Genomic DNA, 24,798 nt, shown 5'->3' on the forward strand with positions numbered 1-24,798 from the left:
CAACGGCCTCAGCAACTCTCTTTTGTTAACTAGGAAAGAAATAACAATAAAGCTTCTCCTCTTGTTTTTCTTCCTTTCATCTCACACTCTCTTCTCAACCTTTCTCCCTTTACCCGTCTTTCTTTTGTTGTCGTTTCTGTTCAACCCAACTCTTTGTGCCATCATGAACAAGGCCTAATCCTATCCTATGATAATAACACCGTCGTTCCTTCCTTTTGTTTACCCCCGCTCTCCCTATTCCTCTTAATGCCATCAGTTTAATATCAGAATCATGAGTCAAGATCGCCGAATTCGTCGCAGGGTCGCCAGCCTCGACAACCGCTACGCCCACCAGCTGCTCTCCCAGTTCCCCGTCCCCGGCGACACCGAGGACCAGCTCGTCGCCGGCCTCGACATTATCCTCGACTACCTCAACCACGGAAGTGGAGCGCCGGCGCTGAACTATCTCCGTGGGCGCGCCGACCGCTGGACTGTGGCACATCATCACGGCACCGCGGCTGACGACTACTACGCCTTTCGCGACGCCGCCCAGGGCGGGAGAGCCGTCGCCGCGGCAGCGCCGCAGGGTGTCCTCGACGTGCACCCCAACTTCTTTGACCTGCGCGAGATTTCGTGGCTGCGACTCGACTCTACCCCGCCGGAATTCGTGCACGAGTCGGGCTCGGACGACAGCAGCAGCAGCGAGGACGAAGGCCACGAGGATGATGATGATGATAGCGACGGGTATGAGTCTGACACTGTGAGCGTTCAAGGCGACGAATTCAGACTGCCGCCTAGCATCGACGACCTCAGCAGCAACAGCAGCAGCAGCGAAGAGTTCCCGCCGTACGAGGAGCCTGCGCTGCCCCCACAGCAGCAGCAGCAACAGCCCGAAGCAACCGCTCTTCGCCTCGTGCGGCGCTGCGACCTCGAGCGCGAGACCACGGCGCTGCGCCTCATCGTGGACCGACTCATTGCCGATTCGGCAGCCTCGTCCTACTTCCACGAGCAGAGCGCCGCAGCAATAGCTTTCGCAGTTGGCCGCCGCCGCGACGAGGTTCGCATCCGCGCCGCCGACCTGCTCGACTCGCCTGTGCTCTACCACATACCTGCGCTGCTCGCGCACCTGGCGAGCCTGCCGCAAGTGCCTACTTACGTCGAGCAGCTGCGCCGCCATAGCATGCTCGTCCGAGACGAGCAGGCGAGCCAGCGGGTGTCGGAGGTGAGGGCACAGTCCCGGGGCACCCTACTTATCTCGCCGCCGCCCTCTGATGGCGGCGACGAGGACGATGACGGCGGCCTGCAGAGCCCCGTTCTTTCACCATGCTTTTCGTTACCCGAGAGCATCGCTACCACTACCACCGCCACTACCGCTGCCGCTGCCGCTGCCGCGTCATCGTCATCGGCGCTCAAGAGGCTGCGCAATGATGAGTACAACCTCCACGACCGGGACTATCAAGAAGCCCAAGAGTATGAAGAGGTTCCTCTTACCCCCTCTGCCAAGCGTTGTCGAGGACCGTGGAATCTTTGGGGCTTGATTGGCCGATGAGCACCACAAGAGTTTCTTTGTCTGTCGACTTGGCTCATTTTCTCTCCCTGGCGTCGGAATTCCTTCTATTATTTGTTTTTTTCCTTTTCGCGACACGAGAGAGTGTGTATGCGGAGAAACTCGCAGGCTCCCTCGCCTGCTGTTGTACTTTGATCCGATTTCTACACTTTGAACCCGGACAATAGGGCGCACGATTTTTGGGTTCATGTTTCCAGCATACTTTTGCTTCTGTTTGGGATCTCGCAGGCGTTACATGTGTCGATTACAATGATAATACAGAGTAAAACTAATAACAGCATTTTTAGCAAACGTATAATCTTGCTCTACCTCCTATTTGGTTGGCCTCACATCTTTTTGTTTACAATTTAGAGACACAATATACCGGTTTAAGCCGGCAAATGATGCTGCATTCACCTTTTCAGGGATGAATTACTATGTTACTTTTTATTTTCCATGTTTTGATCGACACCAATATCGACTCTTTTCTCTATTGACTTCGTGTTTCGTGTTGTTGAGTTCACCCACAAGCTTTGCAGTTGTCATCGGGTGTCGCGCATCTTTCTATGCTTCTGAACAAGCCGATAAGGCAACAGCATGCTCTAAAATAAGCGCATTATGTTGGTCCAAGTATACAAGTAGAAAAGTCTTCTTGGGGCGCTACAACCAAGTCAGCAAAGCTCATTGTTCAGTCAATGAAGCCAAATTTGGCCCGAAAAATACAACATCGTACATACCACAATGGTCCATAATGAGATGGTATCGTCGAATATATGACGGAAGACGTAATATCACGCATAGTATCTGAGTCTCCTCGTATATCCACAGAATAACTGGCAAAGATGCCACCACCACGCCCCTTCAGCCCGTATCTGTCAGTCACACTGCACACACTACAAACGCTTTCCGGAAAGCCACCGAATATGTGGACGAACCGCTCTGATATCACGAGCAAATATACCCAGAGGGCGTAATGATTCCAGCAAAGAAACAGAGACATGCCAAAATACCCCTCGGCCCGGGCGGCCGTGGATCACGAGGCCTTGTGTTGCCAGCGCAGGAGACAGACACGACAAAAACTCGGACAAGGAGACGTTTTATTCTGGGGCTTCAGAAATCAAATTTCAGTCTGCAGCATTTCAGTAAACGAGCAGCTAAAGACGCCACACCCGGTTCTACTCTGCACATCTGCCCCAAACTACCGCGAAGATGGCGCAGGTGACTGAACTCCTGCAGGCAGTTGCGTCATTGCCCCCCCTCTTCCCAGCTTCACCCCCATCTAGGCGTAGCCAGAGCATGGGAGTTCTATTCAGCAGTCGCTTTGAGATTGTGTTTTTACAGCTGGTATAAGGTTTGGGAACATTTAACCCACATTCTACGTGAGCCTCCGGTGGTCCATTTACGCCAAGCTCAAGGCAGCTGCGTCCACCGTTGCATGCGCATCCCCCACGCTGCGAGATATGAAGCATACAGGTTACAAAGCATCGAAGTCGTGACTCTGCAGTACTCTCACAAAGTCTGGGGTACATGCATCATGGTTCAAAGATTTTGGTGTTCCTCTACTACGGTGTTGAGGTACAGCGTCTCCGTGTACTTGGTAAATTGGTCATGTGCAGTGACAAGATACCACCAATCTTTTTTTCTTCAAAACTTCTCCGACGAGCCCGATAAAGGTGAAAAGACTGGGGAGAGACAGCCGTGGAATGACAGAGAGCAGCTACAGTAGACTTTGTGCCCTCCCCTCGCTCATCCGGTCTCTCGGTACCGTGATCCCATCCAATGCAACGTCTGCGGGCAAGCAGGCACAGAAAAAGCCAAGCCTGTTCCCACAGCCTCGTGCGTAGGAGAGACATCTCCCTGCAGAAGTGATTTCTTCTCTCCTGACCAAAATGATTTGTTCTCGAGGAAAGGGATGCAGTGCAGAAAATGAGGTGGAGGCACCAACACGTCGTGTCGCAGAAGGGGATCTGCAGCGGGCATTACTGCTACACAAAAAAGGAAATATACATCTACACACACGGGCGCGCACTGGGGGCGTGTCAAGACCAGAGAAGACAAAGAAGCAAAGCCCGACGAGAACAATCGTCGTGGCCATGTGCCAAGGTCACGACGACAACCCACCTCCCCCCCAACCCTTGTCCTGTTCGCCAACTATCCATATTTTGCTTCCATTTTCACCATTTTGACTATATACGCAGCCCGCTTTAGGTATCTAATAAACAGGAGAAAGAACCTTTGTCCCCCTGTCTGCCCCTCGCTGTACTCGCTTATTATTCTTTTGCCGCATCTCTCACGGGGGGGCCGGGCATAGGCCACCGACCGGCGGTCGGCCAAAAAAATCATAATCTGGGTTAGCTTCACCGTTGATGATGTCGGCTTACATACAGAGCAAAGATCAAACCCGCCCCTAGCTCCATCTCACATCACACCGCGCGCCCGCGATAGATTGCCCGTCAGCGAGCGGGAAGGAAAGCGGCATGGTAGGCCGTGTCATCGTCACCCGGTAGGCTGGGAAGCGGATAGGAGGTTCGAGGGACAAAAAAGAAAACGCAAGGCTGCATGTCTCATTTGTCGGGTCAGCACCACGGTCCTAAATCTGCCTCTCTCGGTTTGGTTTTCCTGTGATGATAAAACTCGTCACCGCACCCCTCCCCTTTCCCCCCAGCCACCCTATTTGTACTTGTACCGGCGCTATCCGTACCTCCGTACCTTGTACTCCGTGTGGATAGTTATAACTGATATTCTTAAAACAGGTGGCGCTACGGATACTGGTAAAGTAAGCATTTGCGCCTGCTTTATACGATTACAGGAACTTGCTCCCTCTTCTTCATGCTCAGCGCAGAGCTGGTGCACTTTCAATACCGACTCTAGACTTGGCTCTGAAGTTTTGCCTGGCCTGCATAATTATGTCTCCTTGGAGTATATTGATGTGCAAACCGTACCGGTTTTTAGTGCCCTGGACTCGCTAGTTTGGCTCCAGAAGCGTACATTTCTGCAAGGAGCTCGGTTCGGCTTTCGCCATTGTAACTGCGACCAGGGTTCTTTGCCGTAGGGCCATCGAAGTCGCAATTTTTGTGGCATTTCTTTTCTTTACGGACTTTTGAGAAGCATGTCCACCAATTCTTCTGGCTGAGGTGACACAAATTATGCCTCATTTTCTTCGACATTAACACCTTCACGTATTTTCGTAGCATGAATAGTATATCCCAAGAGTAAGCTGCTGAAACGTCGGTATGCAAAGGACCAAGTGAAAGAGGATTATACATGTTTTCTGCTTGCCCTTGTGCAGAGGATTATCTGCCTCGGCGGCCGGATCGAGCTATTGCCCCGATTTATTCTGGAGAGGCACCCACGCCACCACGGCACCTGCGTGATAGATTCGGAGCATTGCTCTGTGATTTGATTTGATTTTTTTTTGTCTAATTCGAGCAGATGCCTCTAGTAAGCGGGAAAGGCAGGGGCAAGCGCCGTCAGAGCAGAATTTTGCTCGTGTGCGGCGCAGAGGCCAGTGGACTGCTCGTGTACATGCCGTCCAAGTATCTTTTTCTATCGCTGCCCCTGTGGCTGGAAAGGGGAAAGAAGAATGACAGGGATTGGCCTAGCGATACCGTTACTTTCATGTACGGATACGTTGACGCAAAGAAGAATTGCAGAATGAGCCACTACTCCCCGGAACAAACCGGCGCGATGTCGAGGTCCCCGGAAACAAGCCAAGGACATAACGAATGAATGTGCTCCTGTTGCGTCTTACTCGTCGGCCAACATACGTATGCCAACGCGTACATTCAGAACTTTACAGTGCTTACAACCCCCTCCCTGGTGTGCGCCCGACGTCCGCATCCTGAGTGCAAAATGTATTGTGGTGCGTGCCAAGGGCCCCCCTCCTCGCCACACCGAGCAATGCAGTCGACCCTCCCCCGAGGTTGCAGAGTGGAGCGCGTGCTAATGTCTCGCTTTCTGTTTTGCCGTGGTCGTGGGGACCTTGTCCTCGCTCATCACAAGCAGAGCTAGTTCTGCAGGCTAGGGTGAGAAGGAGGGGGAAGGCCACCTGAAGCAATCCGTCTTTTTTTATTTCCCTTCCTGCAGCTCTTTTTAGTCAACAAGTGAGGGAGGGGAGTACAAAGATCCCAACATGGGTGTGAGAATAAAGTATGTGATTACAGTGGATAGATGAGAAGTTCAATAGAGTCTAGCGGTGTATACAAGTTGCAGCAGTGGTAGTCGCTATTATTCATGGCCTGGAAACAGGAGCTGTCGAGTTGTGCCGATACTGCAAGCCGGAGGAACTTGTGCAGCTACGGAAGAATTGCAAGCTAGACTATTGCGATGACTAGTGTCTATAATAAGCTAATAATAGAGCATCGAGAATCACACATTCCTCTCGAGTCAGGGAACAAGCCCTTTGCGGCAGACCGCAGCCACAGACTCGACACTACCCCTCGCTGGACTAAAAAAACGAAAGCCGCTAATAAACGGTGGTTTATTACGTACACAAGTCCAACGACAGGCTCCGCGTTGAAGACACCAAGTCAAGCGTGTTTCCCCTGGTGTCGCTATTCTGTGAGTTGCGCTATAAATCCCCGAGGACTTAATGAGACCTGTACTTAGTCGCCGACCTGATCAAGCAGGACAGCGAAAATACAAACAGGCCAAGCAAGCAGAAGAAAAAAATCACCAATAAGAAAGTTCGGTGCAGACCTGTCAAGAAGATCAGCGCGGACGCCATGTTAGAAAAATGAATTATTCTCCGGCCACCAATATCAATAGAGTTTACTAGTCGCTGCGGGTTTTGGACGACTTCCCGATCTAAAAACGTTGACGCCTCCGAATCGACCAAAATACCTGCCTTGGATTTTTTCTCATTTGTCTGGTTTCTCCTCTTCTTTCAGTAACGGGTGTTTCACAGTGATCGTTCCGGGATCCGGTGGCAAGCCCATACTCCGGGCACATCCCCCAGAAAAGGAGCAACTCCGCCTCTAAATGCCAAGCAGGTTTTGGCGATACAACGGTGTAGGTTTCGGTCTTGCTCATTTGCTCCTGTTCCTACGCTAAGCAGGACCTTTTTCTTTTTTTTGGCACGCAAGCACGTTCCAAGTTGTGCTCACTCTGTTTCTTGTCATGACCTGATTTAGTTAATCTATTTCTTGCTTTCTTTCCTCCCCGCAGCTTGTCCTTTTCTGGTCCCGTTTAGCTCTCGGAGCTCCGTTTCCAGTTTCAGATCTAGCCTGTTCCTGTCCCACCGTTGGGCAGGGAAGAAAAGAACTCTATTCGCAACAAAAACCAGCCGAGTATACCCTCATAACTTTTCTTCCTTCCGGCTTTGGACATGTATACCCCGTAGTACAATTTCGGTGGACGCCGGCCAGGGCGCGAAACCCTGTCCTGCCTTTCGTTTTCCCTCGGTCGGCCACACCCCTCCTCCCCTAGTAATTGTAGTCTGCCTTGGCATCTAGGATCAAGCCATCTATCTATTTCTTGTGCCCGGCCGCGCCACCCGCCCACATCTGAAGTTTCCGTTCGGCCCGTTACTCAAGTTTAAAAAGCGACTAGGAAGAGCAAACGTGAAGTTTACTGCCAAAGGATGAACAGCGAGTTTTGCTCCTTTCTCGTATATGGTATGGACATTAGGATTTATTTGCCACCGCCGTAAGCTGCTTCGTATTTGAGGAAAAACGGCAGCCAGCAACAAGAAAGGAATGATCCACTGCCAAGCAATGCTTCCCGGCATGCATTCAGAAACCCTGGGCTAAAGACGGTTCATCTACTACCCGCGCGAACTGACACTGTTCAAGCAAAGCTTGTTGTGGTCTGTAGCTGCGATACATGTGTACCTGAGCAGGGGACTTTTTACCGAGTTTGGGTGCAAAGGTGAGGCTAGAGTCTGTCCTCTGCATTCGGTCGAGAAGAACGACTTGCATCGCACTGTCTTGTTCATTTTTAGAGGAAATTTAGCCTGAATTACCTGTCTCATGCCATTCTCTGTCTATAATACATATGAGGCTCAGAAATGAGCCAAGGCCGATTTGGTTGCTGCAAGCACATGCCCCTGGAACGACCCTGCCCTGCAAGCCAAGCACTCTGCTGCGACTACCAGTAGGACAACCCAACTCTCTTCTGAATCTGCTGCATCTCATGAGATGGATATCCTGTTCAAAGTAGTCACAGATTTTCTGTAAAGAGAAGTTGACACGCGATCCCGCTATTGACAAAGACACTGGTACCGTTGCAATATGCAGCTCGCTCCTACTCCACGCCAGAGTTCGAAAAATGGACACAGATATCCTGCGGGCTATATGCCGTACTACCGCAGCAATATCACCAAGCAGGGAAAATCAACCCCCCACCAAGCTCGGGCAACCTATCACGAGTTGAGTGAATGGCATGTTCCCCGTGCACTAGAGTAGTCGGCGCTTCGTCTTCGTCCGCGTGGTGAAACGAGAGGGGTGTGGCGAGTTGTTCGACGACCTTTCGCATGCTACCAGCCATATTCTCAGTGTTTTCTTCTACAAGAATAGTGGCGATGTATTATCCGTAAAAGCTTCATGCAAACGGCGGCTTTCACAACTGGATATGGGTAGTCTATTTGCTACGCCAACAAGCCTGGCCTTTTTTTTAGTGCAGCTCTCGTGTCTCAGTCGATTTTTCCGCCGCGGAAGAGGCAGCTTATTCGCCACATTCAACGCACACCCACATGCTTCCATCAGACTATCCACGCCCGTATTAGAGGGCGCTGCTATTGTCATGGTACGGCGAGGTGGTGGTGGTGTGTTGTTTGCGCAGTCTAGCTTCGCCCAATCATGTGTGGTGTGTGCGCCAGGCCAGCCACACACGTAATTTGGCCCGTCTGGGCGCAGACATTGTGAAGCACGTTTCTATGCTATGACAAGGGCGAAAACTTTAATGAACGAATGAGCAATCTGTTGCACGAGAGCATCTGACTGAAATAGCCCGCCAACGATCAACAAATACGAGAAAAGGCAGCGGGCGAGATCTGGTGGCGGCGACAATCTGTAGCTCAGAGTGGTGTGGGACGCATTGACAGCGATCGACGATGGCAGCCCTGCTGGTGAGTCTGTCTCACTACCCGAAAGATGAGCCGTCTTTTGATATCAAGAACCAAAGAGGGGTACCGAGCCTGAATTTGCCGTGCTTCAGGACGACACTTGTCTCTATTTTCTCAACCGCATAGCTATCCCTAGTCAGCTGGCGTTTCAATATCCTCTTATTGCTAGTCGATGGCCTAAACACTGGCGCGGACCCTCTTTCATATAGGTGTTAGACAACTAAAAAGCACCGGCCACAAGGGGGGAAAAGATGAGGAAGGTGTACAGTTTGGTCATCTTTCATCCTTGCAACCTGCTGGACCAAGGCTCAAAGGTATTGGTGCTAGGCTCACGCTGCGAAAAACAGACACAGCTCTAATATGAAAAAGCCAAGCCCCTTGCACGCTCGGATATAGCCGAAATGAGCGCATAACAAAACGAAGGAGAAAGGACTAGCTTCCTTTGCGCAATCTATCTACGTATTTGCAAAACTGTTCACTCACAAGGTGAAATACAGCGAGCTGGGAAGGAACTAGTGCCAACTGGACAGGCAGTGCCATAAAAGCACCATCATGTCGATTGAATCAGACTTCGTCAAATAGAAGCTGATTCTGTGTTGCTCTGGTGCTCTGTGACTCATCTTCTTCTTGGAATGCTATAGGCTCTCTCTATTTTGCTGTTGCTTACTTAAGAGCTCTTCGAAAACACAAATATCTTCCATAGCGTCGACCATACGAACTAAATGTTTACAGACTGACAATTGTGAAGCAGCTTGAACAGGTCTGATGATAGCGATCTAATACTGCTGTGTATCAGATTGAGGATATGCTGTCTTGTCTCCCGCTTTAGCACAGAGCATGGTATATTGCCACATATTAATGCTACGCTGTTCTTGGACCTCGCAACACTGGGAGCTCAACTCGCGTTTTTCAACTGTGGTATGCGCAACGGTCAAATAGCAACGTTTTTTTGCGTCGTGTCTAAAGAGTTGCATAACCTCTATTGCCATACGGACAGCTACGCTCTTTTCTCAGCCATTCGAAAAGGTTCATTGCGCCTCTCGCAATCTGTGTGTGCAGTTTCCAAGCCCCAGTAACGGTGCATTGACGGGAGCAAAAGTACTGTACTGTACCTGTCCAGAGTGCTTGGCATGACTACCTACCTACTTACGCACGTTCATTTCGTGGGGGTGTCTCAAAGATATGCCCAGCATCTTCCTTCTCCGGCACGCATCTGTGCTCTGTCTCCTGTCCAGTCACCGCATCTCCCTTGAGCTTTCATGCCCCATGGGTCATGCTATGATACCCCACGCCGATATTTTGTTATGAAGACAGGGGCAAAACAAATGTGAAAAGCCCCGACATGTGAATACAAGATTGGACATGTAACACAGCGCAATGCAGGACGTGGTTTCTATGACGCGCTACACTATGGAACTCTCAATGCCCTTCCCTTTGTTCCGAAAAAAGGGTTGCACCTGCTCTCTGGGAAAGGGCTTCCACTGGATTGGGAATTTGAATTCCGGACTTCGGTGTCTGATCGTTAGATCTACACACAGACACCACCACATTGCATCAGAGCAAAGGGTGCTCCGCCCAGCCCACCAGAGCTTTCCTTCTCTTTTGCCGAAGAAGAAGAAAAAGAAGCGAGAGAAACCAGCTTGAATCAGAGGAATAGAGTTTTTTTTTTTTTTTTTCATCCAGAACGGAAAACAAGCCCAAGCAGCATCGTCAGTGTGGAGCGCCAGACGGGACAGATGTAGTGACGTTACCTTGAGGAGGGTCTATGTCTAAGTTAGGCTTGCACAGTCGTAGAGATCCAGAGGCGTGCCGAGAAAAAAAGCGCAGGAAGAAATCTCTCAGGCGTTTTCCATCCCCCTCCTCCGCGATCCTGGTTCACGGCCCAAGGGCCGAAATGTGACCGACCCTGAATCCTCCTGACCCAGCATGACACCTTTTAACTTGTTAGTGTCTGCTTAGCGTCCGCATAGCTACCAGCGCCAATACTGCCTCTCCGTGTCCAAACTGTTGAGCGACTCAGTCGAAACCTTGCCGGAAGTTGATGTTTCCACACCTCGCATAACATGGTCAAAAGGGAAATGAAGACTGCAATCCCATTTTCACTTGGCCTCTCTGTGGCCCACGCAAGCCTCATATTGATTTGTGCCTGTTACCCCCTTTGTGTTGCACAGGCCATCGCTGAAATGATGTAGACAATCTTCTTTGGGCATGTGGCCCGGCATTGCGCGCTATTAGCCTATAGCATGCTTAGTTTTACACGCCACTTCCTGCAGCAATCAAGTCTACAAGCTAGCGAGGTTGTCCTGGACTCGCTCCCCCGCCCCGGGGCAGGGCCTCAAGAAATTGCCTATTTTAGTCGGTCGATTAAACCGTGGCGGAAGAACAGAGATAAACTTGCCTAATGCTGCCTGATCTACGGACCACCCAACCGTCGCCTCGGTATCAAGAAATGGGGGCCTTCTTGGCCGACGTCTGAGAGCCAAACGGACCATCATCGTTCTAACATCTACTCAGTACGGGCAGAGGGGAGCAAAGCCGCCACGAGTTGACATGCTGTATGGGTGTGATCGCCGGAATTCACTCCCTTCCTGTGCCGCTAGACCCCGTTCCCCGCGCGCACCGTTGCTTGCGCCACAAGCAAGCCATGTTCTGATTAGTGCGTAAAACGGGTCAAGCCATGCTGTAAATGACGAGAATGTCACAGGCAAACAAAGCAACGCCCTACAGGGCCATCTAAAACCCGACGGGCTCGTACATATGGGCCAGAAGAAGCAGCTGCGTTTTTTGTGCACTTCCTCAACGGTACTGGCTTCCCTGGAATGAAATGGCCTAGACAACAAACGCCTTTTGCCCTGGTTTACTAGTACCCAGTGGCTAAGAAAGCCCATGGCAAACAGTGGAATAGCTGCTCGCACGACCCGCCCACCCAAAGCGTGGTAACTTGTTTTGCGACCTCTGGGAATAAACAATCTCGAGAAAAAGGTGAATTTGAGTCGCTTCTTGGCATTCGTCGCAACCATCATGTGCGTAAGTGCCGATCTATTGACCCCTGGTTAGAGTTTCCTGACCCCTTTCCGAGAGAATGTGAATTGGGTTGAACTGTATTTGAGACCACTCGGCGCTGTCTTCGACTCGCTGAAATTCGAGGTTAGACCTGTCACGGCACACGGCTAAGCGCTGACGATGTCAACCGTTGAAGCTCTCGGTGTGTCTCGGAACTTTCTTCTTGCGCTGCACACCAACTTGCTATCTTCCGCTTGCCACACAGACAAATGAGCGTGAGCCTTGAGGACCCTCCACCCTAGCGGCACTTACGCTAGTAAACTTGCCATGGTCCACAGGGGTGCTCTGTCCAGGATGCGGGGACTGATTGGCCGAAGGAAGAGAGACGCGCCACAAAGGATGACTGTAGATGGTTAGATTGTTCCACAGCGCCTTGCCTGCAGCAGTAGATGATAATCAACACACCAAAATTGCAAGACCAAAGGTCTGTGCGAAGAGAGGTGCGATCGTGCACTGGGAGGGCACAGTAGCCAGAGTCCCCTAGTATGGCAAGAAGCATGTTGGGGGGTTACACCCATCTCCAGTGCTACAGTGCTACCAGAGACCGCCGGGCTAAGCGTTTGGGGGGGGCATCTGGTCTTGAGTGATTCCGATGCGAGCATCGAGGGCACACAGTAGCGACACTAGATGATTTGACCTGGGCTGTCACCTCCGCAACGACTCTGGCATGGCGAATGTCCACGTACTGCCTCTCGGATGTGGATATCGAGCAGCACCGTAGATCGTCTTGCACTGGGTGTCTGGCCTGAAACGAATGTGTCACAACAGCGAAGCACAGAAAAAGCACGGTAATGAGATAATGCGTTTCCGCTGTGATGAGGGCCAGGATTTATCTGAGAGAAAACGAACATTGGCGTCGGATGTTCCTTACAGCTGCCATGTAAGGAAGCCTGGCTGCCGGATTTCCAGAGACGCTCAAGACTCTGTAGTATCTGCTAGTTACTACTGTATATTTTTTTTGAGGCGCCGAGGTATCAGATACGAGAAAGAGCATGCAAGCCATACGCCCGTGTGAAGGATGATGGGCAAAGACAGCAACAGTATCTGAAGAAACTGGTCACGTTGATGAGCGGAACAGGAAGGAGCTTCCTTTCCAATTTGTCAAATTAGGCGGCTTGATGTGAGCGGGCGTCATTCTGAAAGGAGAGTAGCCTTCAGCGGTGACGGCTAAATTTAGTGCACCTTGTGGTTGGTGCCTTTCTAGGCCTTGCCGGAACCGTCGATAGAGTTCTGTTAGTTCGAAGGCCTTCTGGCAGTAACATAGCGGTTGTGAACAAGCATGCAGCGCTCTGAACGCTCCAGGGAGCCAAAGGGAGGAAAAAACGTGCTGAGGACCGAGCCGGTGCGACAAGAATAGCACATGTGGTGAGCGACCTAATGAATATTTTTTTGTTTGAGGGCCATTCTTTTTTCGATGAATCACGTAGTATCGTATCTAGCCGTTCTATTAGTCGGCCCTATCGTCTGGTGAGCAATGCTTAGGGTTTGTCGGGTAGGACACGCTGTTGATCTCGACGACGACGCAGGAGGATTTGGCTGATGGTGCACCCTGGTCAGTCGGCTTGGAACGCTGGTTGACAGGTGGGAGGAGTAGACAGATAGTGTGCAGTAAGATCTCACAGAGGGCAAATACGCCGATCACCCCCTGGTGGTTACATCGCAGAGGGTACCAATTACAGTGCCACCCCTCCCTGGAAAGCAACTGCCGTTCAAAGGTAGTATTGGTGGTAACTGTGGCGCCCCCAAAGACGATTTCTTGCTGTGAGGTAGCATAGAATCGTTGAGATCGAAGTCCCAAGCACCTGGGGTGCATCCTGCCGCATGAGTAATGTCCGGGTGGCAGACAGATGCCAAAGCCTCAAACCCAACAACAGAGAAGTGGTGACGATGCAGACTGAGGGATTTTTGCGGTATTTTCCACGGCCGAAGTGCGCAGCGTCGGCCGCTGCGGAAACGATGCTCCCTGAGCGGACGCGCACTGAATCGACAGCAGCAAGCAGCCTGGAAGCGGGTGACCTGGCGGAAAGACAGGAGAACAGATCAGGACGGCGACCGTTCCGGATGCTACAGTGGGGAGGTCCCTCTGCCGCGGTGTGTCGATTGGTGGTCTCGGAGACTCGACTCCAGTCCCCAGGCCCGGGCAGAAGGACGACCCCTTCGCCCAAAAGTGCGGATGGCGCCTTCATCGGCCACAAGGACGGGGCTCTTTTGCTAGCGCGCTAGTTGTTCCCTACCAGTACAATTTCGTCGTCGTGCCCCTCCTCCCCACCGGAGGTTGCGGTGCCCAGCTTCGTCACCGTAATGCTAGCAGATTGGATTGGCTGCACGGATCAGAACGCTGAACGTGCCTTGGCTAGCGGCAGTAATGGGGAGGGACGACTTACTAGGCTTACGGATACATGACCGGAGATGGCTAGCTCTATGGCAAAATTAGGCGAGAAATGAGCATGAGAGCATGTGCGAAGAGCGCAGCCCGGAGCTGGTCGACGGAACACGCACAAACGCAGTCCTCATGCCACAACGGTGATGGTGATGATGGATGTGAGAGGAGGGAGGGAGCAGGTGGCACTGTGACAGGGCTGTGGCTTGGGCCGGCGAAGGCGTTTGGGGTAACTAGATGCAAGTACCAGCAAGCAGGTGCGCCCCGGAGCTACTAAGTTAGGACGGCCAGGTAGCAGCTCCGGATTTACCATTGACAGTAGCGCTCCTTTAGAGCAGGTGGTGTGCTGCAGGTTTTTCCAATTCTTCTTATTCTTCCTTTGCTACTGATAGAACCTCGAAAAGGGCTCGAATACTCCCGACTCGCGGCCAACAAGGAGCTCCGCCGACAATGCTACAGGTCATCGTGCACAATGTGTGGGTAGGCTACGAGGCTACCTACGTAGTACGATTTCGTCAAAATGGTGTGTGACGCCGCAGCAGGCAGGCCACAAAGCTGGTGGTACAGGGGTCCAGGGGGCTACAGGAGGCCTACAGGGTACCTATGTGTCGGACCGCGCCAGATGGGTTTTGTGCCTGCCCACCTGCCTTACAGGGCAGTTGGCAGTGGGAGGGTGGGCGCACAGGCGAAGAGCAAGACGGGGCTGGGAGTGATCAGTGGTTGTTGAGTGGCTACCTACCTACCCCAGTGGCTTTCGCGACCGCAGCAAGTCAGCTCTCGTCCTAGGCAGGCAGATACTTGGGCTGCAAGTCCATTCGCCCCCTTGCCCAGTGCAGCGCACCAAGACGCTAAAAGAACGGCGATTTGAGCACTGTCCAGTCAGCGTTGGTGACAGCAAGTTGTGGCTTGACTAAACGTCAAGCGAGTGCAAGCCACCATCTCCCACAGGAACCCCTCCCCCCCGCCACACAGTTGCTGGCACGCCGTGTCGATGTAGCCGTTGAATCCGTGGGCTGCATGTGCCTTGCGCTGCTCTGTCTGGCGAATCCGTCGGTATTTTCTCCTGTGTTCACCGGCACTAGTAAGACTTTGGCATTGGAGGCCTTCTGGAGCATCACTGGCTTGATGGCGAATGGGGTGACGGTGACCGTGCGGCGCAGACTAAGCTAATCAGCTGCCGGGGCCCTGACATCTCCCATCTCGTGCTGCGGAAGCCGCAGCGTAAACGGACGAGCATACTTTAGTTTGATGAGAGATTTTCCCATTCGGTGCCGTCTCACTGTGGAGAATGCGGACGCCCAAGTTACTGCGCGCCGGCGTCATGGGTAGCACCCCGCGACAGCCATCGCTGAGCTGATGCTGGTGGCAGTGTTTGCACGGGGTCGCATGTCGCCAGTTCGTCTCTTCTACAGTGCTACTCTGCATCTTGTGAGCGTCAAGATAAGGTCATTGCGGCTCTGCTGCTGTTGAGTCCGTGGCAGCGACAGCCGTGGGCGCATTGTGCTTCAGAGAAGCTTGCAAGCGACACACAGACACGGATTTATCGCCCAGCGAGCATCGAGAACTGCTACCGGAATACCTTGAACGGAATCGCAGTGAGAGTTATTAGTGCCACGCCGGCCCCCAAGGGCGATCCCAATAGCGATGGCGGACCGGCTCTCGCCCCTGGTAATGGTGCTAAATCTGTGTGCCTCCAGCAGCAGTCCCACAGCCAACAGTGCAGACGGAGTACAGTGTCAATGGACCGCTTGCACCGTGCGGCCGCAGGGCATTTGCGCGCTAGCAAAGAACGCTACAAAAGTCCAGCAGGGCACAGTCAACAGCCTAGGTAGGTACTGAGAGGCCTGCTCGCTGGTGCAGATGCAGATGACTTACCTTTTGGCGGTGCCACCAATGATATAGCTCATTATTTCAACGCAGACAAGCACTCTTTTATATCCATACTAAGTATCCGTATCGCTCTTGCGCAATTTCTCAGTCAAGTGATGCTCATAAATGCTCTACTGTACCGGTAGGCTGGCCCCACGGAACCATGTGGGCCGGAGCAAAATCCTACCGATTCTGGGCTCAGGAGCCCGTCCTTCGCGCAGAGTACTGAGTAGCCCGCGGTGCTTGAGGTCGGAGCCGAAGAGGTGTCTACAGAACGACTGTTCCCTTGATTCTGTGATTTGCTCATCTGCCATCCAGTCATCTCGTGCTAGTTAGGGAAGTACCTCGTTGCCTAGATAGCTTGGCCAAATCCTACATGTACGACAGCGTACCTAGACCGACAGTCACTTGCCACAGTGCAATCGAACCTCTGTGCCACTGTTGTGGCTGAGACCGGCAGCTGTCAACAGTCGTCCTCGCCGGCTCGTGCAAACGCGAGGAAGCATTACAAACAACGGATGTACAATCTACAAAACCTCTCGAGCTATAAAAAAAAAGACCATGAAACACTACCTGCATCATCAAGCTGAGATACTAGAGTGACGCCACGCTTTTGCCATGCGACTGGGGCTTTGGCTAGGCTTGCCCGGGTTCATTCATGGCTGGCTTCCCATCTCGCAGTCTGCCAATACCGGCAGCCCGAGGCCGGGTTGGACTGAGACATCCTCCCCTTGCCATGCTTCAAACCGCCATCCATGTTTCTCTTCTGCGAGAATGACCTGATTTTTTCGGCTCATTCGCCAAGTACAATAACTAGACTACATCGAGATGCCGCGCCGTCCAGTCAAAATCACGTTTCGTTAGTGCCCAGCAACAAGGGAGCTTCTTCCCAGGGCGTGTACCGTGCAACACTGAGGGCTGCGCAGCGTGGGCGGATTGCTGGTTGGCCCCTCCTGCCCACAAAAACAATCACAGACTCTCTGCTCTAGCGGCTCCATGAAGCTTCCAAGGTCAATCAAAGACAGAAAATGCTTGCACGGTTGGGCAAGTCGACCGAGTAACTAGTACAGTGCGGTGACAAGAGCGCCGTCTTGGAGTTGACTCAAGCTGATCCGCAAATAGGCACCAACGCCATGGAGACGAGCGATGCTGCGCCCATCAGCAGGCACTCGGGGCCGTTTTCCTTTCCGGAGGCAACCTCCCACGATTCAGCCTAGCAGCGGACACGAGAAGCAAAAGCGACCAGTCAACCGGGCTGTTTTTGCTCCCGATGAAGATGCGCGAAGCTCTGTACCATGTGGCACACCATGTCAGGACAAACCGGTTTCGCTAATCAGGCCCGACTCGCTCGCTGCTAGCAATGATACGTCGCCCCCGATGCCTGTCCCATATCCCAAAATAGGTGCGTGAATGCTGTGGCTCGGCATTCCGGACTCGTTATGGTGCACCATGGTCCATGGCACCGCCAATGAATACTAATAACATCAGCTATTCTACGCCAGACAAAAGACCCGTGGCGTTCAATCGTCGCCCCCACTCTGCACCGGTCTCTCCAGTGCCTCCGCTCATCTCCACCATCCAGCAAACAGTCCACCCACATCTGCAATAGCGCCGGCTCTTTCGCCATGATGCTGTTTCTCACAGGCCATCTGACACCCTCTCTGACCGTCGCCTGACTGGTGAGCACGACAGTCTCCTCGCATCACTTGCTATTCCCTGGTACAAGCGTTGCGGTCGGTTCAGTAACCGACAAGGCAGGTCGATCCATGGCACTTGTAATCATCAGGCCCCGCGGTGGACCGGCCATCTCGCCGTCAAGACACTTATCACGCATTGCCGCTCTGCTGCCCGCAGATAAATCGAGGTATACCGTAAAGGCGCTCTCGTTCGTGCACCGGGCCTCGTGTGCAGAGACTAGCCTGAACGTGCTAGCTGCAGCTCTACCGCATATTCAGCGCAGACCAGTTGCGGCCTTCTAGAAATTCAACTGAAGAGTGCTGTCTACATTGCAGTTCATGCACGGCGCCAAACCGCACGTCTTAAACAGCAGACAGACTCTTTCTCGCAATCTCCTTGTCAATGTTCTCCCTGTCAATGCGACTGGCCTCGTTTGGGACTCACTAGTGAGCCGCTCACTTTCTGCAGGCGACAGACATGTCGACTAGGAATAGGAAACCAAGGAGATAGCCAGGGTACGGCTCTCTTTCTCATCTCGCACAGTGCGCTCACATCTTAGTCTTGCCCCAGTAAATGATGCCCACAGCGCCCCGGCCGGCCTGAACACCATCTGTCCTGGTGAGAGCGATTAGTTCGTTCCTAGCCCGACAGCGCTAATTGCAGCTCTGTTCGGACTAGTCGAACTGCTCCGAAGCCACCTCGAGATAGGCGCTATCCATCACCTGGGAGAGTGTGACCAAGACGTCAAGTCGCAGACACTGCAGATATGGCTTGCTAGAGCAGGGGCGTGCCTGCAACGCACCCCGCCTACAGGATGTCATTCGCCAGTCCAAATCAAGGTAGCCCACCACTACCCACTCCTGGCCTCGCTCTCCTTGTTGACGCTCATTTTGTGCAGATTCAGCCTGGATAAATTAAGCAGCGTTGTACTGAGGCTGCTTCACCCGTTGTTCAGTCATAAACCTGTGTCACTGGCCCAAACGTTAAATCTCATCGTGAGCGTTCGGGAGCTAGCTAGCTTGCTGCTTCTTAGGAAATATGCGCAATGCTGCCAAAGTGTTGTCTCGGGTTCACCGACATTCACGCCGTGTGCTGCGTTCTGGATTCATGCGCCGCCTGTTGCTTCGGCCGAGTATTATTAGTGTGCTCAAGGACGGGGGCCCTCAAATGAGCAACTTGATTTCTGGTCGCACTGTTCGCACCTCGCTCGTCACTTTGCCTGCGAGGCCCAATTTATTTTCCTGGCCTAAATTACCATCGTGGCCGGTAAAGCACGAGATCTACCTCCACCATACGGTCCATACGGACTACACCCCTTCCCACCCCCGTCTGATTCCTTGAGCACACCCTGGACCAGTGGTGTGCTTGTAGGAGTACAATGGCGCAGAGTACTCCGTTCGAACAAAAGTACACACAGTACCAGTAGACCACCATGGCCTCCCCACCAGCTAAATGGACAAGGGGGCTCCATTCAAGGCCACCGGACTGCTATGATTAGAGCGACTGGCTGGTGATTGAGAGTTTATTAGCTCCCGTTCCTGGGCGTCAAGACCGTCCCCTCCAAACTCGATCTCCGCCACCCGGACACACTGCCGGCCTTTCTGTTGGACACGCCCCTTCACCATCTGCCGTGTCGTTCTTGTACTGGGGTCCCATCGGGCTCCATTCATGCAGCGAGATTCTACAAGTACAAGACCATCCTGTTTCGCCCCCAACTTCACTCTTCCCTGTCTTCATTGTTTCCTTCGCCATTACATACATCTTTCTGTTATACACCTGACTACCCTGCGAGCAAGTTGCGCAACTCCATTCCTCTCCGCAGGCAACACTTTGGCTTGTTGCCTTCGCTTCTTCTCTCTGCCACTTCAAGAGTCCTTTGTCTCCTGGCGCAGCATCATAAACCTCATACTACTCCTCAAGATATGCGCCAATAATGACCGCGACAGCAGCCTATCCTTCAACCATGACTGACTTAAGGGGCGATGGCTCCAGCTCCCACCCGAGTGTTTGGCCCAACTATGGCGCCTCGCACCTGTCGGGACGTCTCGGCAGCTCTATCGACGCTGCCTTCTCCTCATCTGGCGTTCGTCCTCGCGCTGGTCAGGATCACTATGCATATGGACGCTACTCGCAAGACGAGGGTTCCACCTTCGATCGACCTCAGCCGACACCTCTTTCGTCTTCGCATCAAAACTACCCTCCTCTGAAGAGATCCTTTTCCCAGGCCGAATCTCAGCCATACCAAGAGATTGTCCAGGATCTTCGCGATGACACTTCGAGGCTGACTGTTAGCCAAGACCACAAGTTGCTCTCTTTCCGCCGCTCTCAGGACAAAAGCACCGTGGTTGATCAGCATGGTCGTGTGCAGCAGCTTGAGCTTTCTGCTCAACTGCATGGAATGTTCTTCCTCTCGGAGATGCCTTCTGGCGCCAGTGAAGGCGGTGCTCTCCAACCTGAGCTGACTTGCTACCGACGTAATCTCTTCCAAATCAGTGGCTCTTTCGTCACGCCACGAGGACCTATCTCCGTTGTCAACGAGTCAAACGAGACTGTGCCCGTCACCAGTATGGAAGTCACTATCTCTGCCATCGAATCTGTCGACGGCAACCCCGTTCGCCTGATTGTCATCCCTTGGAAGACACCACCACCCAATTCGCCCGAGCAGGCACAGAGCCCCGATCAGGAGCCTCCGGCTCTGCCCTTGATCCCATTTCAAGACAGCAACCCCAACGCTGAGGGCGAATATGCGGTCTACCCCGTGGGCTGGCGCCGTCTGCAATTCCGAATGTGAGTTTCAATCTGTGCCTGCAACGAATACTGTTCATTTATTGACGATGCAATAAAAGTGCTACTGCCAACAACGGCCGTCGCAAGGAGTTGCAACAGCACTTTGTCCTGCATCTCAAAGTTCATGGTACTCTTGCCGACAACAGTAAGGTGGTCTTGACTGAATCCATCACCTCACCCATCGTCGTTCGAGGCCGCAGTCCGCGTAACTTCCAGGCCCGCAAAGAGATTCCTCTTCTCGGATCGAGCGCTGGCTCCCGCGGCCAAGCCCTGGTCGAGACTGGCGTTGGTGTTATCGCGAGTGCTCTTTCCTCCAAGTCAGAAAGCAAGCGTGGCGGAAGTTTAGACATGCAAGCTCCTCGATCTGCGTTCACGTTCAGCTCGCCCAAATCCACGGCTAGCCAATCGAATGCTCTTCGATCCAAGTAAGTAGATGGATGACTTCACGCTAATTTGCTGGAAACTAACAACTTGTTCAGCTCATACCCATCATGGAACCAACAAACTGATTCTCTGAGCCAACTACCAACAACGACGACGATGGGCATGCCGAGTGTCTCTGCATTTGCGAGCGACAGCTCAGACCTTCCTTTGGCTACCTCATTAGCACCCCCCGTCTCTCTATCGCAGTACGCTCCTACCGCTGGAGCGCTCGCCACTGGAAATGTTCCACGTTATATCGACAACGAAAGATCGCTAAAGAGCCCAAGGCACCAAGGCCAGTCGTCTGTGCATGGCTCCATCTCCGCGTCGGATAGCGCCTCGGACTACCGTTACGGATCGTATCGTGCCTCCATCACCAGCGATGCTGGTACGATGGGCTACACCTCCGATAGCACGACTACCGCCACTCAACGAGACTATTATCCCTCATCTGGTGGCGCTTGGCCCCCCAGCGCGTCAGAGCCTAACACGGGCATGCACTACCCGAACACTTCTGCCAGTGCTGCTCATCAACGCCCGTACGCCTTTGACAGATCTGCGAAACAGGAAGCAACGCTCCCTAATGCTCTCTACCAGCCTGGTGCTAAAGGTGCCTTTGAGTCGATGAGCAACTATTCGTGGAGCACCAATTAGAAGTTGGGTTCGGCTCGCGTTGGTAGTCTTTTGACCTGGGGCTATGTTTATACCATTTGGGCCACTTTGTTGGTTGGATGGTTGGGAATTCATGCGGTTCTTTGTTTTTGTTCTTTGGGTGGTAAAGCCTGATTTATCTGGGACACGTCTTTTTTTTTTGTTACTCTAAAACGGGCGGTTGGGGACTCTTGCTTTTTTCTGGGATATGTATGGCGCAAGTTATTTCGATGGGAGGTTACTGTTTTTCTTCTTTTTTTTTATTATGGACACGATGATGGACTGTACACTCAAGAAGGTCAACTGCAAATTTTGCTGGCGCTGCGCATTCTGGCGATCAAGAGCAAGAAAGCCAGGACGGCGCAAGGGACGGGACTATACTGGGATACCTGAGGGAGGCTTTTCGTTTTTTTCCTTATATCAGGAGTTGGTTGGCAATGATATCAATTCTTCTTCTTTCTTATCAAATATCGTATTTACATCTTTTTCTATTCCAAGGATTGACTTTATCCCATCCTTATCATCGACCAAAGATGCATGCTTGCGCGCTTCATCGGTGTTGGGTTGGCACTGAAACTACGGTTGACGACATGTCCACAAGGGTGTCCTTGCGACTTCAACTTTGACCATCAGCACGGCGCAGTTTTGTTATTCTCTCCTTGAACAAGTCGAGCAACACCTGGTTCTGCACTCGAGGAGGAGTTGTCTCCCCCTCCTCCACTTCCCTCGTGGTATGACTCGTATGGATGCCATTCTAGATTATTTTATGTCCTTGGCGTCCGGCTAAAGAAAGGCAGCGGAAAGCAACGAGCAGCGGGCTACAGTCGGCCCCGTCCCTTCTCAATGCGGTATGCCGAAGATTCTTCTACCAGTAGACCTAGCTTCATGTAAGACGGGTTCATGTACGGCACTGCCGAAGCCAAATTGATGGCGGGGGGGAAATAGATGAATCGTGCAAAAAATGCCCACATGGCGGGCGGGCGGAGCATGCGTTTCTCCCAACATGCAATGTTACACAGTAGCTATAGCGTTGCTTTTGGCCCCCAAACTGGGGCTACGTCAAATCGGACCGCCTCTACGCACGTTGTCGTTCCAGTTCTTTTAATCAATCAGTACCTAGCCCACCTATATTCCCGATGCGATTATTATTATTGTTGTAATTATTTTTTCAACTTTTTTCTTTCGGTCCGCGTCGATGCGCTGTGGTTTTGTTTCGTTTTTGGGATCAGGCCATTTGGCGATCTCGACCGCAAGCGGGATGAAATGGATAGAGTGGCCAACTGTGTTGGACGAATCGGAACGGGATTCAAGCTGCACGGCCAAAGTATGTCTGTACTTCTTTGGTCGAGACTATCCTAGCGATCTTACATTGCTGTCATGCTTGGCAATTATATTGACAAGAAAAATATACGCTTGAATGCAGCGATGATTGGATACCTTGAGAGCTGCGATAACAGCAAAGACCTCCCTGCTGCACCCTCCTCGCTGCTTCTTTTGTATAAATCTGGCCATGGCTCGGTTGCCGTAGTTGAATTAGCTAGTGGGGCTTTAAAAAACCTACATGTGGTTTTCCCATCATCGATGACCTCGGGTGGTCCGATGGAAGCTCGGCTGGTGGAGCGAGCCCGCTGCCCATTGAGGCCCAGGAGCTCAGGGTGTTCGTGGGAGACCTTTGCGATGGCTCTCTCCTCCCAACAAGGTATCATAAAGGGTGCGGTGACTTCATCTCCATCGGCAAGGGTCTCTCAATCGATCATCCAGTTGCGAGGCCATATTCTACGTAATGAGTGGCCTGTATCGGATGGGAGGCGCCAGTACTCATTCGCGGCGGGAAAATAGGAGAGGGAAAAATGGTGAGGGCAAGACTAAGAATAGATCAGGTAGGCATGAATCTGTATTTTTTAGTATGATTAGTAGCTACCTGTTGGTAAATAGCTGCGTCCGGCTATGTATTAGTCGGTAGGCGGCAGATTGTCCGATGAACATGGGCGGATTGGTGGGGCGCGAGGCTACAGGAAAAAAGTTGCGACACCGCACCTCGATGGCCACCTCGCCAAGCTTCACCCACGACTCTGCTCGCTCGGGACACACAGCCGTCTCCTCCACACAATATAAATATATATATTGGGCGCCATGTTTGAGCTTCCAGAGGCAAAGAGGTTAGTTTACGGCATTCTTTACGGGGTGCAGCTCCCCGAACTTGCCAGCAAAGACACGTGCCGATTGAACACCTGTATTTGCTGCTCAGTACCCCCAAGGGCTGAAAGGACGTGCTGGATTTGCTAACAATCCATCACCGACAGAGTTCGGCGCGAGGACCTGGGCGACCCTGACGATTCTGGCGCAAACGGAGATGGTGCGCTTGGACATGACGAGGCGATGCAGGCGCGAGTGAATGCGCAAATTGCCGCAGCGCTGGGTCTCGATGATGATGATGATGGAAACGACGACGAACCCCTCGAAGATAATAGCGAATCTCATGCGCAAGATACGGACGCTGTCGACGTCGATGACAATGGCGAGCACGACACAGAACAAGGCTACGAGTTCAATCTCTTCAGTACAGCCAGCGCTGGCGGGCCAGCCGGGCCAGCCAAGGTGATCTTGGAGGATGAGAACGCGGATTTGGGCGACGGCGCCTTTGTGCGACCGCGACCTCTCTCCCACTACGCGGCCAAGACGCCGTCGGCTAAGCAAAAGGAGCAGTACAGCTACGCGGCGGTCACGGCCGACGACATTGTGCAGTGGTCTGCGCAACCATCATGGGGCATGGCGATGCCTTGGAAAGTGGTTTCGATAAGCGCGACGCGCAAGGCGAAGCCTGGCGATAAGTCCGTCGATATTCTAATGGAAAATATAGACGAGGCCGCCAAGAGGAAGCGGCCGGGCAAGAAGCAGCGCATCCTGCTGCGCCAACGGAAAAAGACCAAGGCCCAGGCAGCGGAAGACGCGGCCAAGAAAGAAATGGAAAAGGAGGAGCATATAAAGGACAAGAAGAAGAGGCTCAACAGGATAAAGAAGCTGAGAAAACGTGCCAAAGGCAAGGAAAAGAAGCTGGCGAATGGCGATGAGGCAGATGCGGCCGATGTCGCTAGCGACTCTGACGGTGACGAGTAATATACCCCCTCTAGAGCGCAAAGCGCAAAGCACACAAAAAAATGTAAATATTTAATGAATCTATGACTTGGCAGAATAATGGTGGATGACGAAATTGAAAACTGCCTCACCGAGGAAAAATATCCCAATGTCCTGCATTTCCTCGACACAGCTTCAGCCGCCCGCAACCCCACTAGCCAATGAGCTTCTGTGGGCGCTGCGGCCGCACGAAGCGTCTTGCTGCCCCAAATCTGGATAGCTTTG

At 52.5% G+C, this 24,798-nt stretch overlaps 8 protein-coding genes across 9 annotated transcripts; 6 read left to right on the forward strand and 2 right to left on the reverse strand.

Annotated features, from left to right (window-relative positions):
- Window positions 1-271: 271 nt before the first annotated feature.
- LMH87_004424 (uncharacterized protein) lies at window positions 272-1,528 on the forward strand (the record flags this gene model as incomplete). The annotated part of the gene is made up of 1 exon (XM_056195637.1): window positions 272-1,528. One exon carries the CDS (start codon window positions 272-274, stop codon window positions 1,526-1,528), a length of 1,257 nt encoding a protein of 418 aa, XP_056049246.1.
- Window positions 1,529-2,141: 613 nt separating this feature from the next.
- Window positions 2,142-2,525, reverse strand: LMH87_004425 (uncharacterized protein; the record flags this gene model as incomplete). The annotated part of the gene is made up of 3 exons (XM_056195638.1): window positions 2,142-2,185; window positions 2,263-2,384; window positions 2,461-2,525. 3 exons carry the CDS (start codon window positions 2,523-2,525, stop codon window positions 2,142-2,144), a joined length of 231 nt encoding a protein of 76 aa, XP_056049247.1.
- A 6,051-nt stretch (window positions 2,526-8,576) lies between these two features.
- LMH87_004426 (uncharacterized protein) lies at window positions 8,577-9,001 on the forward strand (the record flags this gene model as incomplete). The annotated part of the gene is made up of 4 exons (XM_056195639.1): window positions 8,577-8,591; window positions 8,648-8,723; window positions 8,798-8,902; window positions 8,958-9,001. The coding sequence occupies 4 exons, from the start codon at window positions 8,577-8,579 to the stop codon at window positions 8,999-9,001; spliced, it is 240 nt and encodes a 79-aa protein (XP_056049248.1).
- Window positions 9,002-10,463: 1,462 nt separating this feature from the next.
- Window positions 10,464-12,150, reverse strand: LMH87_004427 (uncharacterized protein; the record flags this gene model as incomplete). The annotated part of the gene is made up of 5 exons (XM_056195640.1): window positions 10,464-10,521; window positions 10,575-10,641; window positions 11,515-11,627; window positions 11,904-11,994; window positions 12,057-12,150. 5 exons carry the CDS (start codon window positions 12,148-12,150, stop codon window positions 10,464-10,466), a joined length of 423 nt encoding a protein of 140 aa, XP_056049249.1.
- Window positions 12,151-16,896: 4,746 nt separating this feature from the next.
- LMH87_004428 (uncharacterized protein) lies at window positions 16,897-17,576 on the forward strand (the record flags this gene model as incomplete). The annotated part of the gene is made up of 4 exons (XM_056195642.1): window positions 16,897-16,910; window positions 16,966-16,969; window positions 17,023-17,302; window positions 17,389-17,576. The coding sequence occupies 4 exons, from the start codon at window positions 16,897-16,899 to the stop codon at window positions 17,574-17,576; spliced, it is 486 nt and encodes a 161-aa protein (XP_056049250.1).
- A 339-nt stretch (window positions 17,577-17,915) lies between these two features.
- Window positions 17,916-18,490, forward strand: LMH87_004429 (uncharacterized protein; the record flags this gene model as incomplete). 2 transcript variants are annotated; one of them, XM_056195643.1, is made up of 5 exons in its annotated part: window positions 17,916-18,023; window positions 18,088-18,092; window positions 18,137-18,195; window positions 18,256-18,416; window positions 18,476-18,490. In XM_056195643.1, the coding sequence occupies 5 exons, from the start codon at window positions 17,916-17,918 to the stop codon at window positions 18,488-18,490; spliced, it is 348 nt and encodes a 115-aa protein (XP_056049251.1). The 2 variants fall into 2 exon arrangements, with proteins under 2 accessions (XP_056049251.1, XP_056049252.1); XM_056195644.1 differs by having other exon boundaries at window positions 17,980-18,023; window positions 18,148-18,195.
- A 1,050-nt stretch (window positions 18,491-19,540) lies between these two features.
- Window positions 19,541-21,415, forward strand: LMH87_004430 (uncharacterized protein; the record flags this gene model as incomplete). The annotated part of the gene is made up of 4 exons (XM_056195645.1): window positions 19,541-20,364; window positions 20,424-20,789; window positions 20,844-21,326; window positions 21,385-21,415. 4 exons carry the CDS (start codon window positions 19,541-19,543, stop codon window positions 21,413-21,415), a joined length of 1,704 nt encoding a protein of 567 aa, XP_056049253.1.
- Window positions 21,416-23,571: 2,156 nt separating this feature from the next.
- LMH87_004431 (uncharacterized protein) lies at window positions 23,572-24,555 on the forward strand (the record flags this gene model as incomplete). Its single annotated transcript, XM_056195646.1, has 2 exons — window positions 23,572-23,597; window positions 23,742-24,555. 2 exons carry the CDS (start codon window positions 23,572-23,574, stop codon window positions 24,553-24,555), a joined length of 840 nt encoding a protein of 279 aa, XP_056049254.1.
- Window positions 24,556-24,798: the final 243 nt, after the last annotated feature.

The sequence above is a fragment of the Akanthomyces muscarius genome, chromosome 2 (assembly GCF_028009165.1).
Source record: "Akanthomyces muscarius strain Ve6 chromosome 2, whole genome shotgun sequence".
Classification (NCBI taxonomy): domain Eukaryota; kingdom Fungi; phylum Ascomycota; class Sordariomycetes; order Hypocreales; family Cordycipitaceae; genus Akanthomyces; species Akanthomyces muscarius.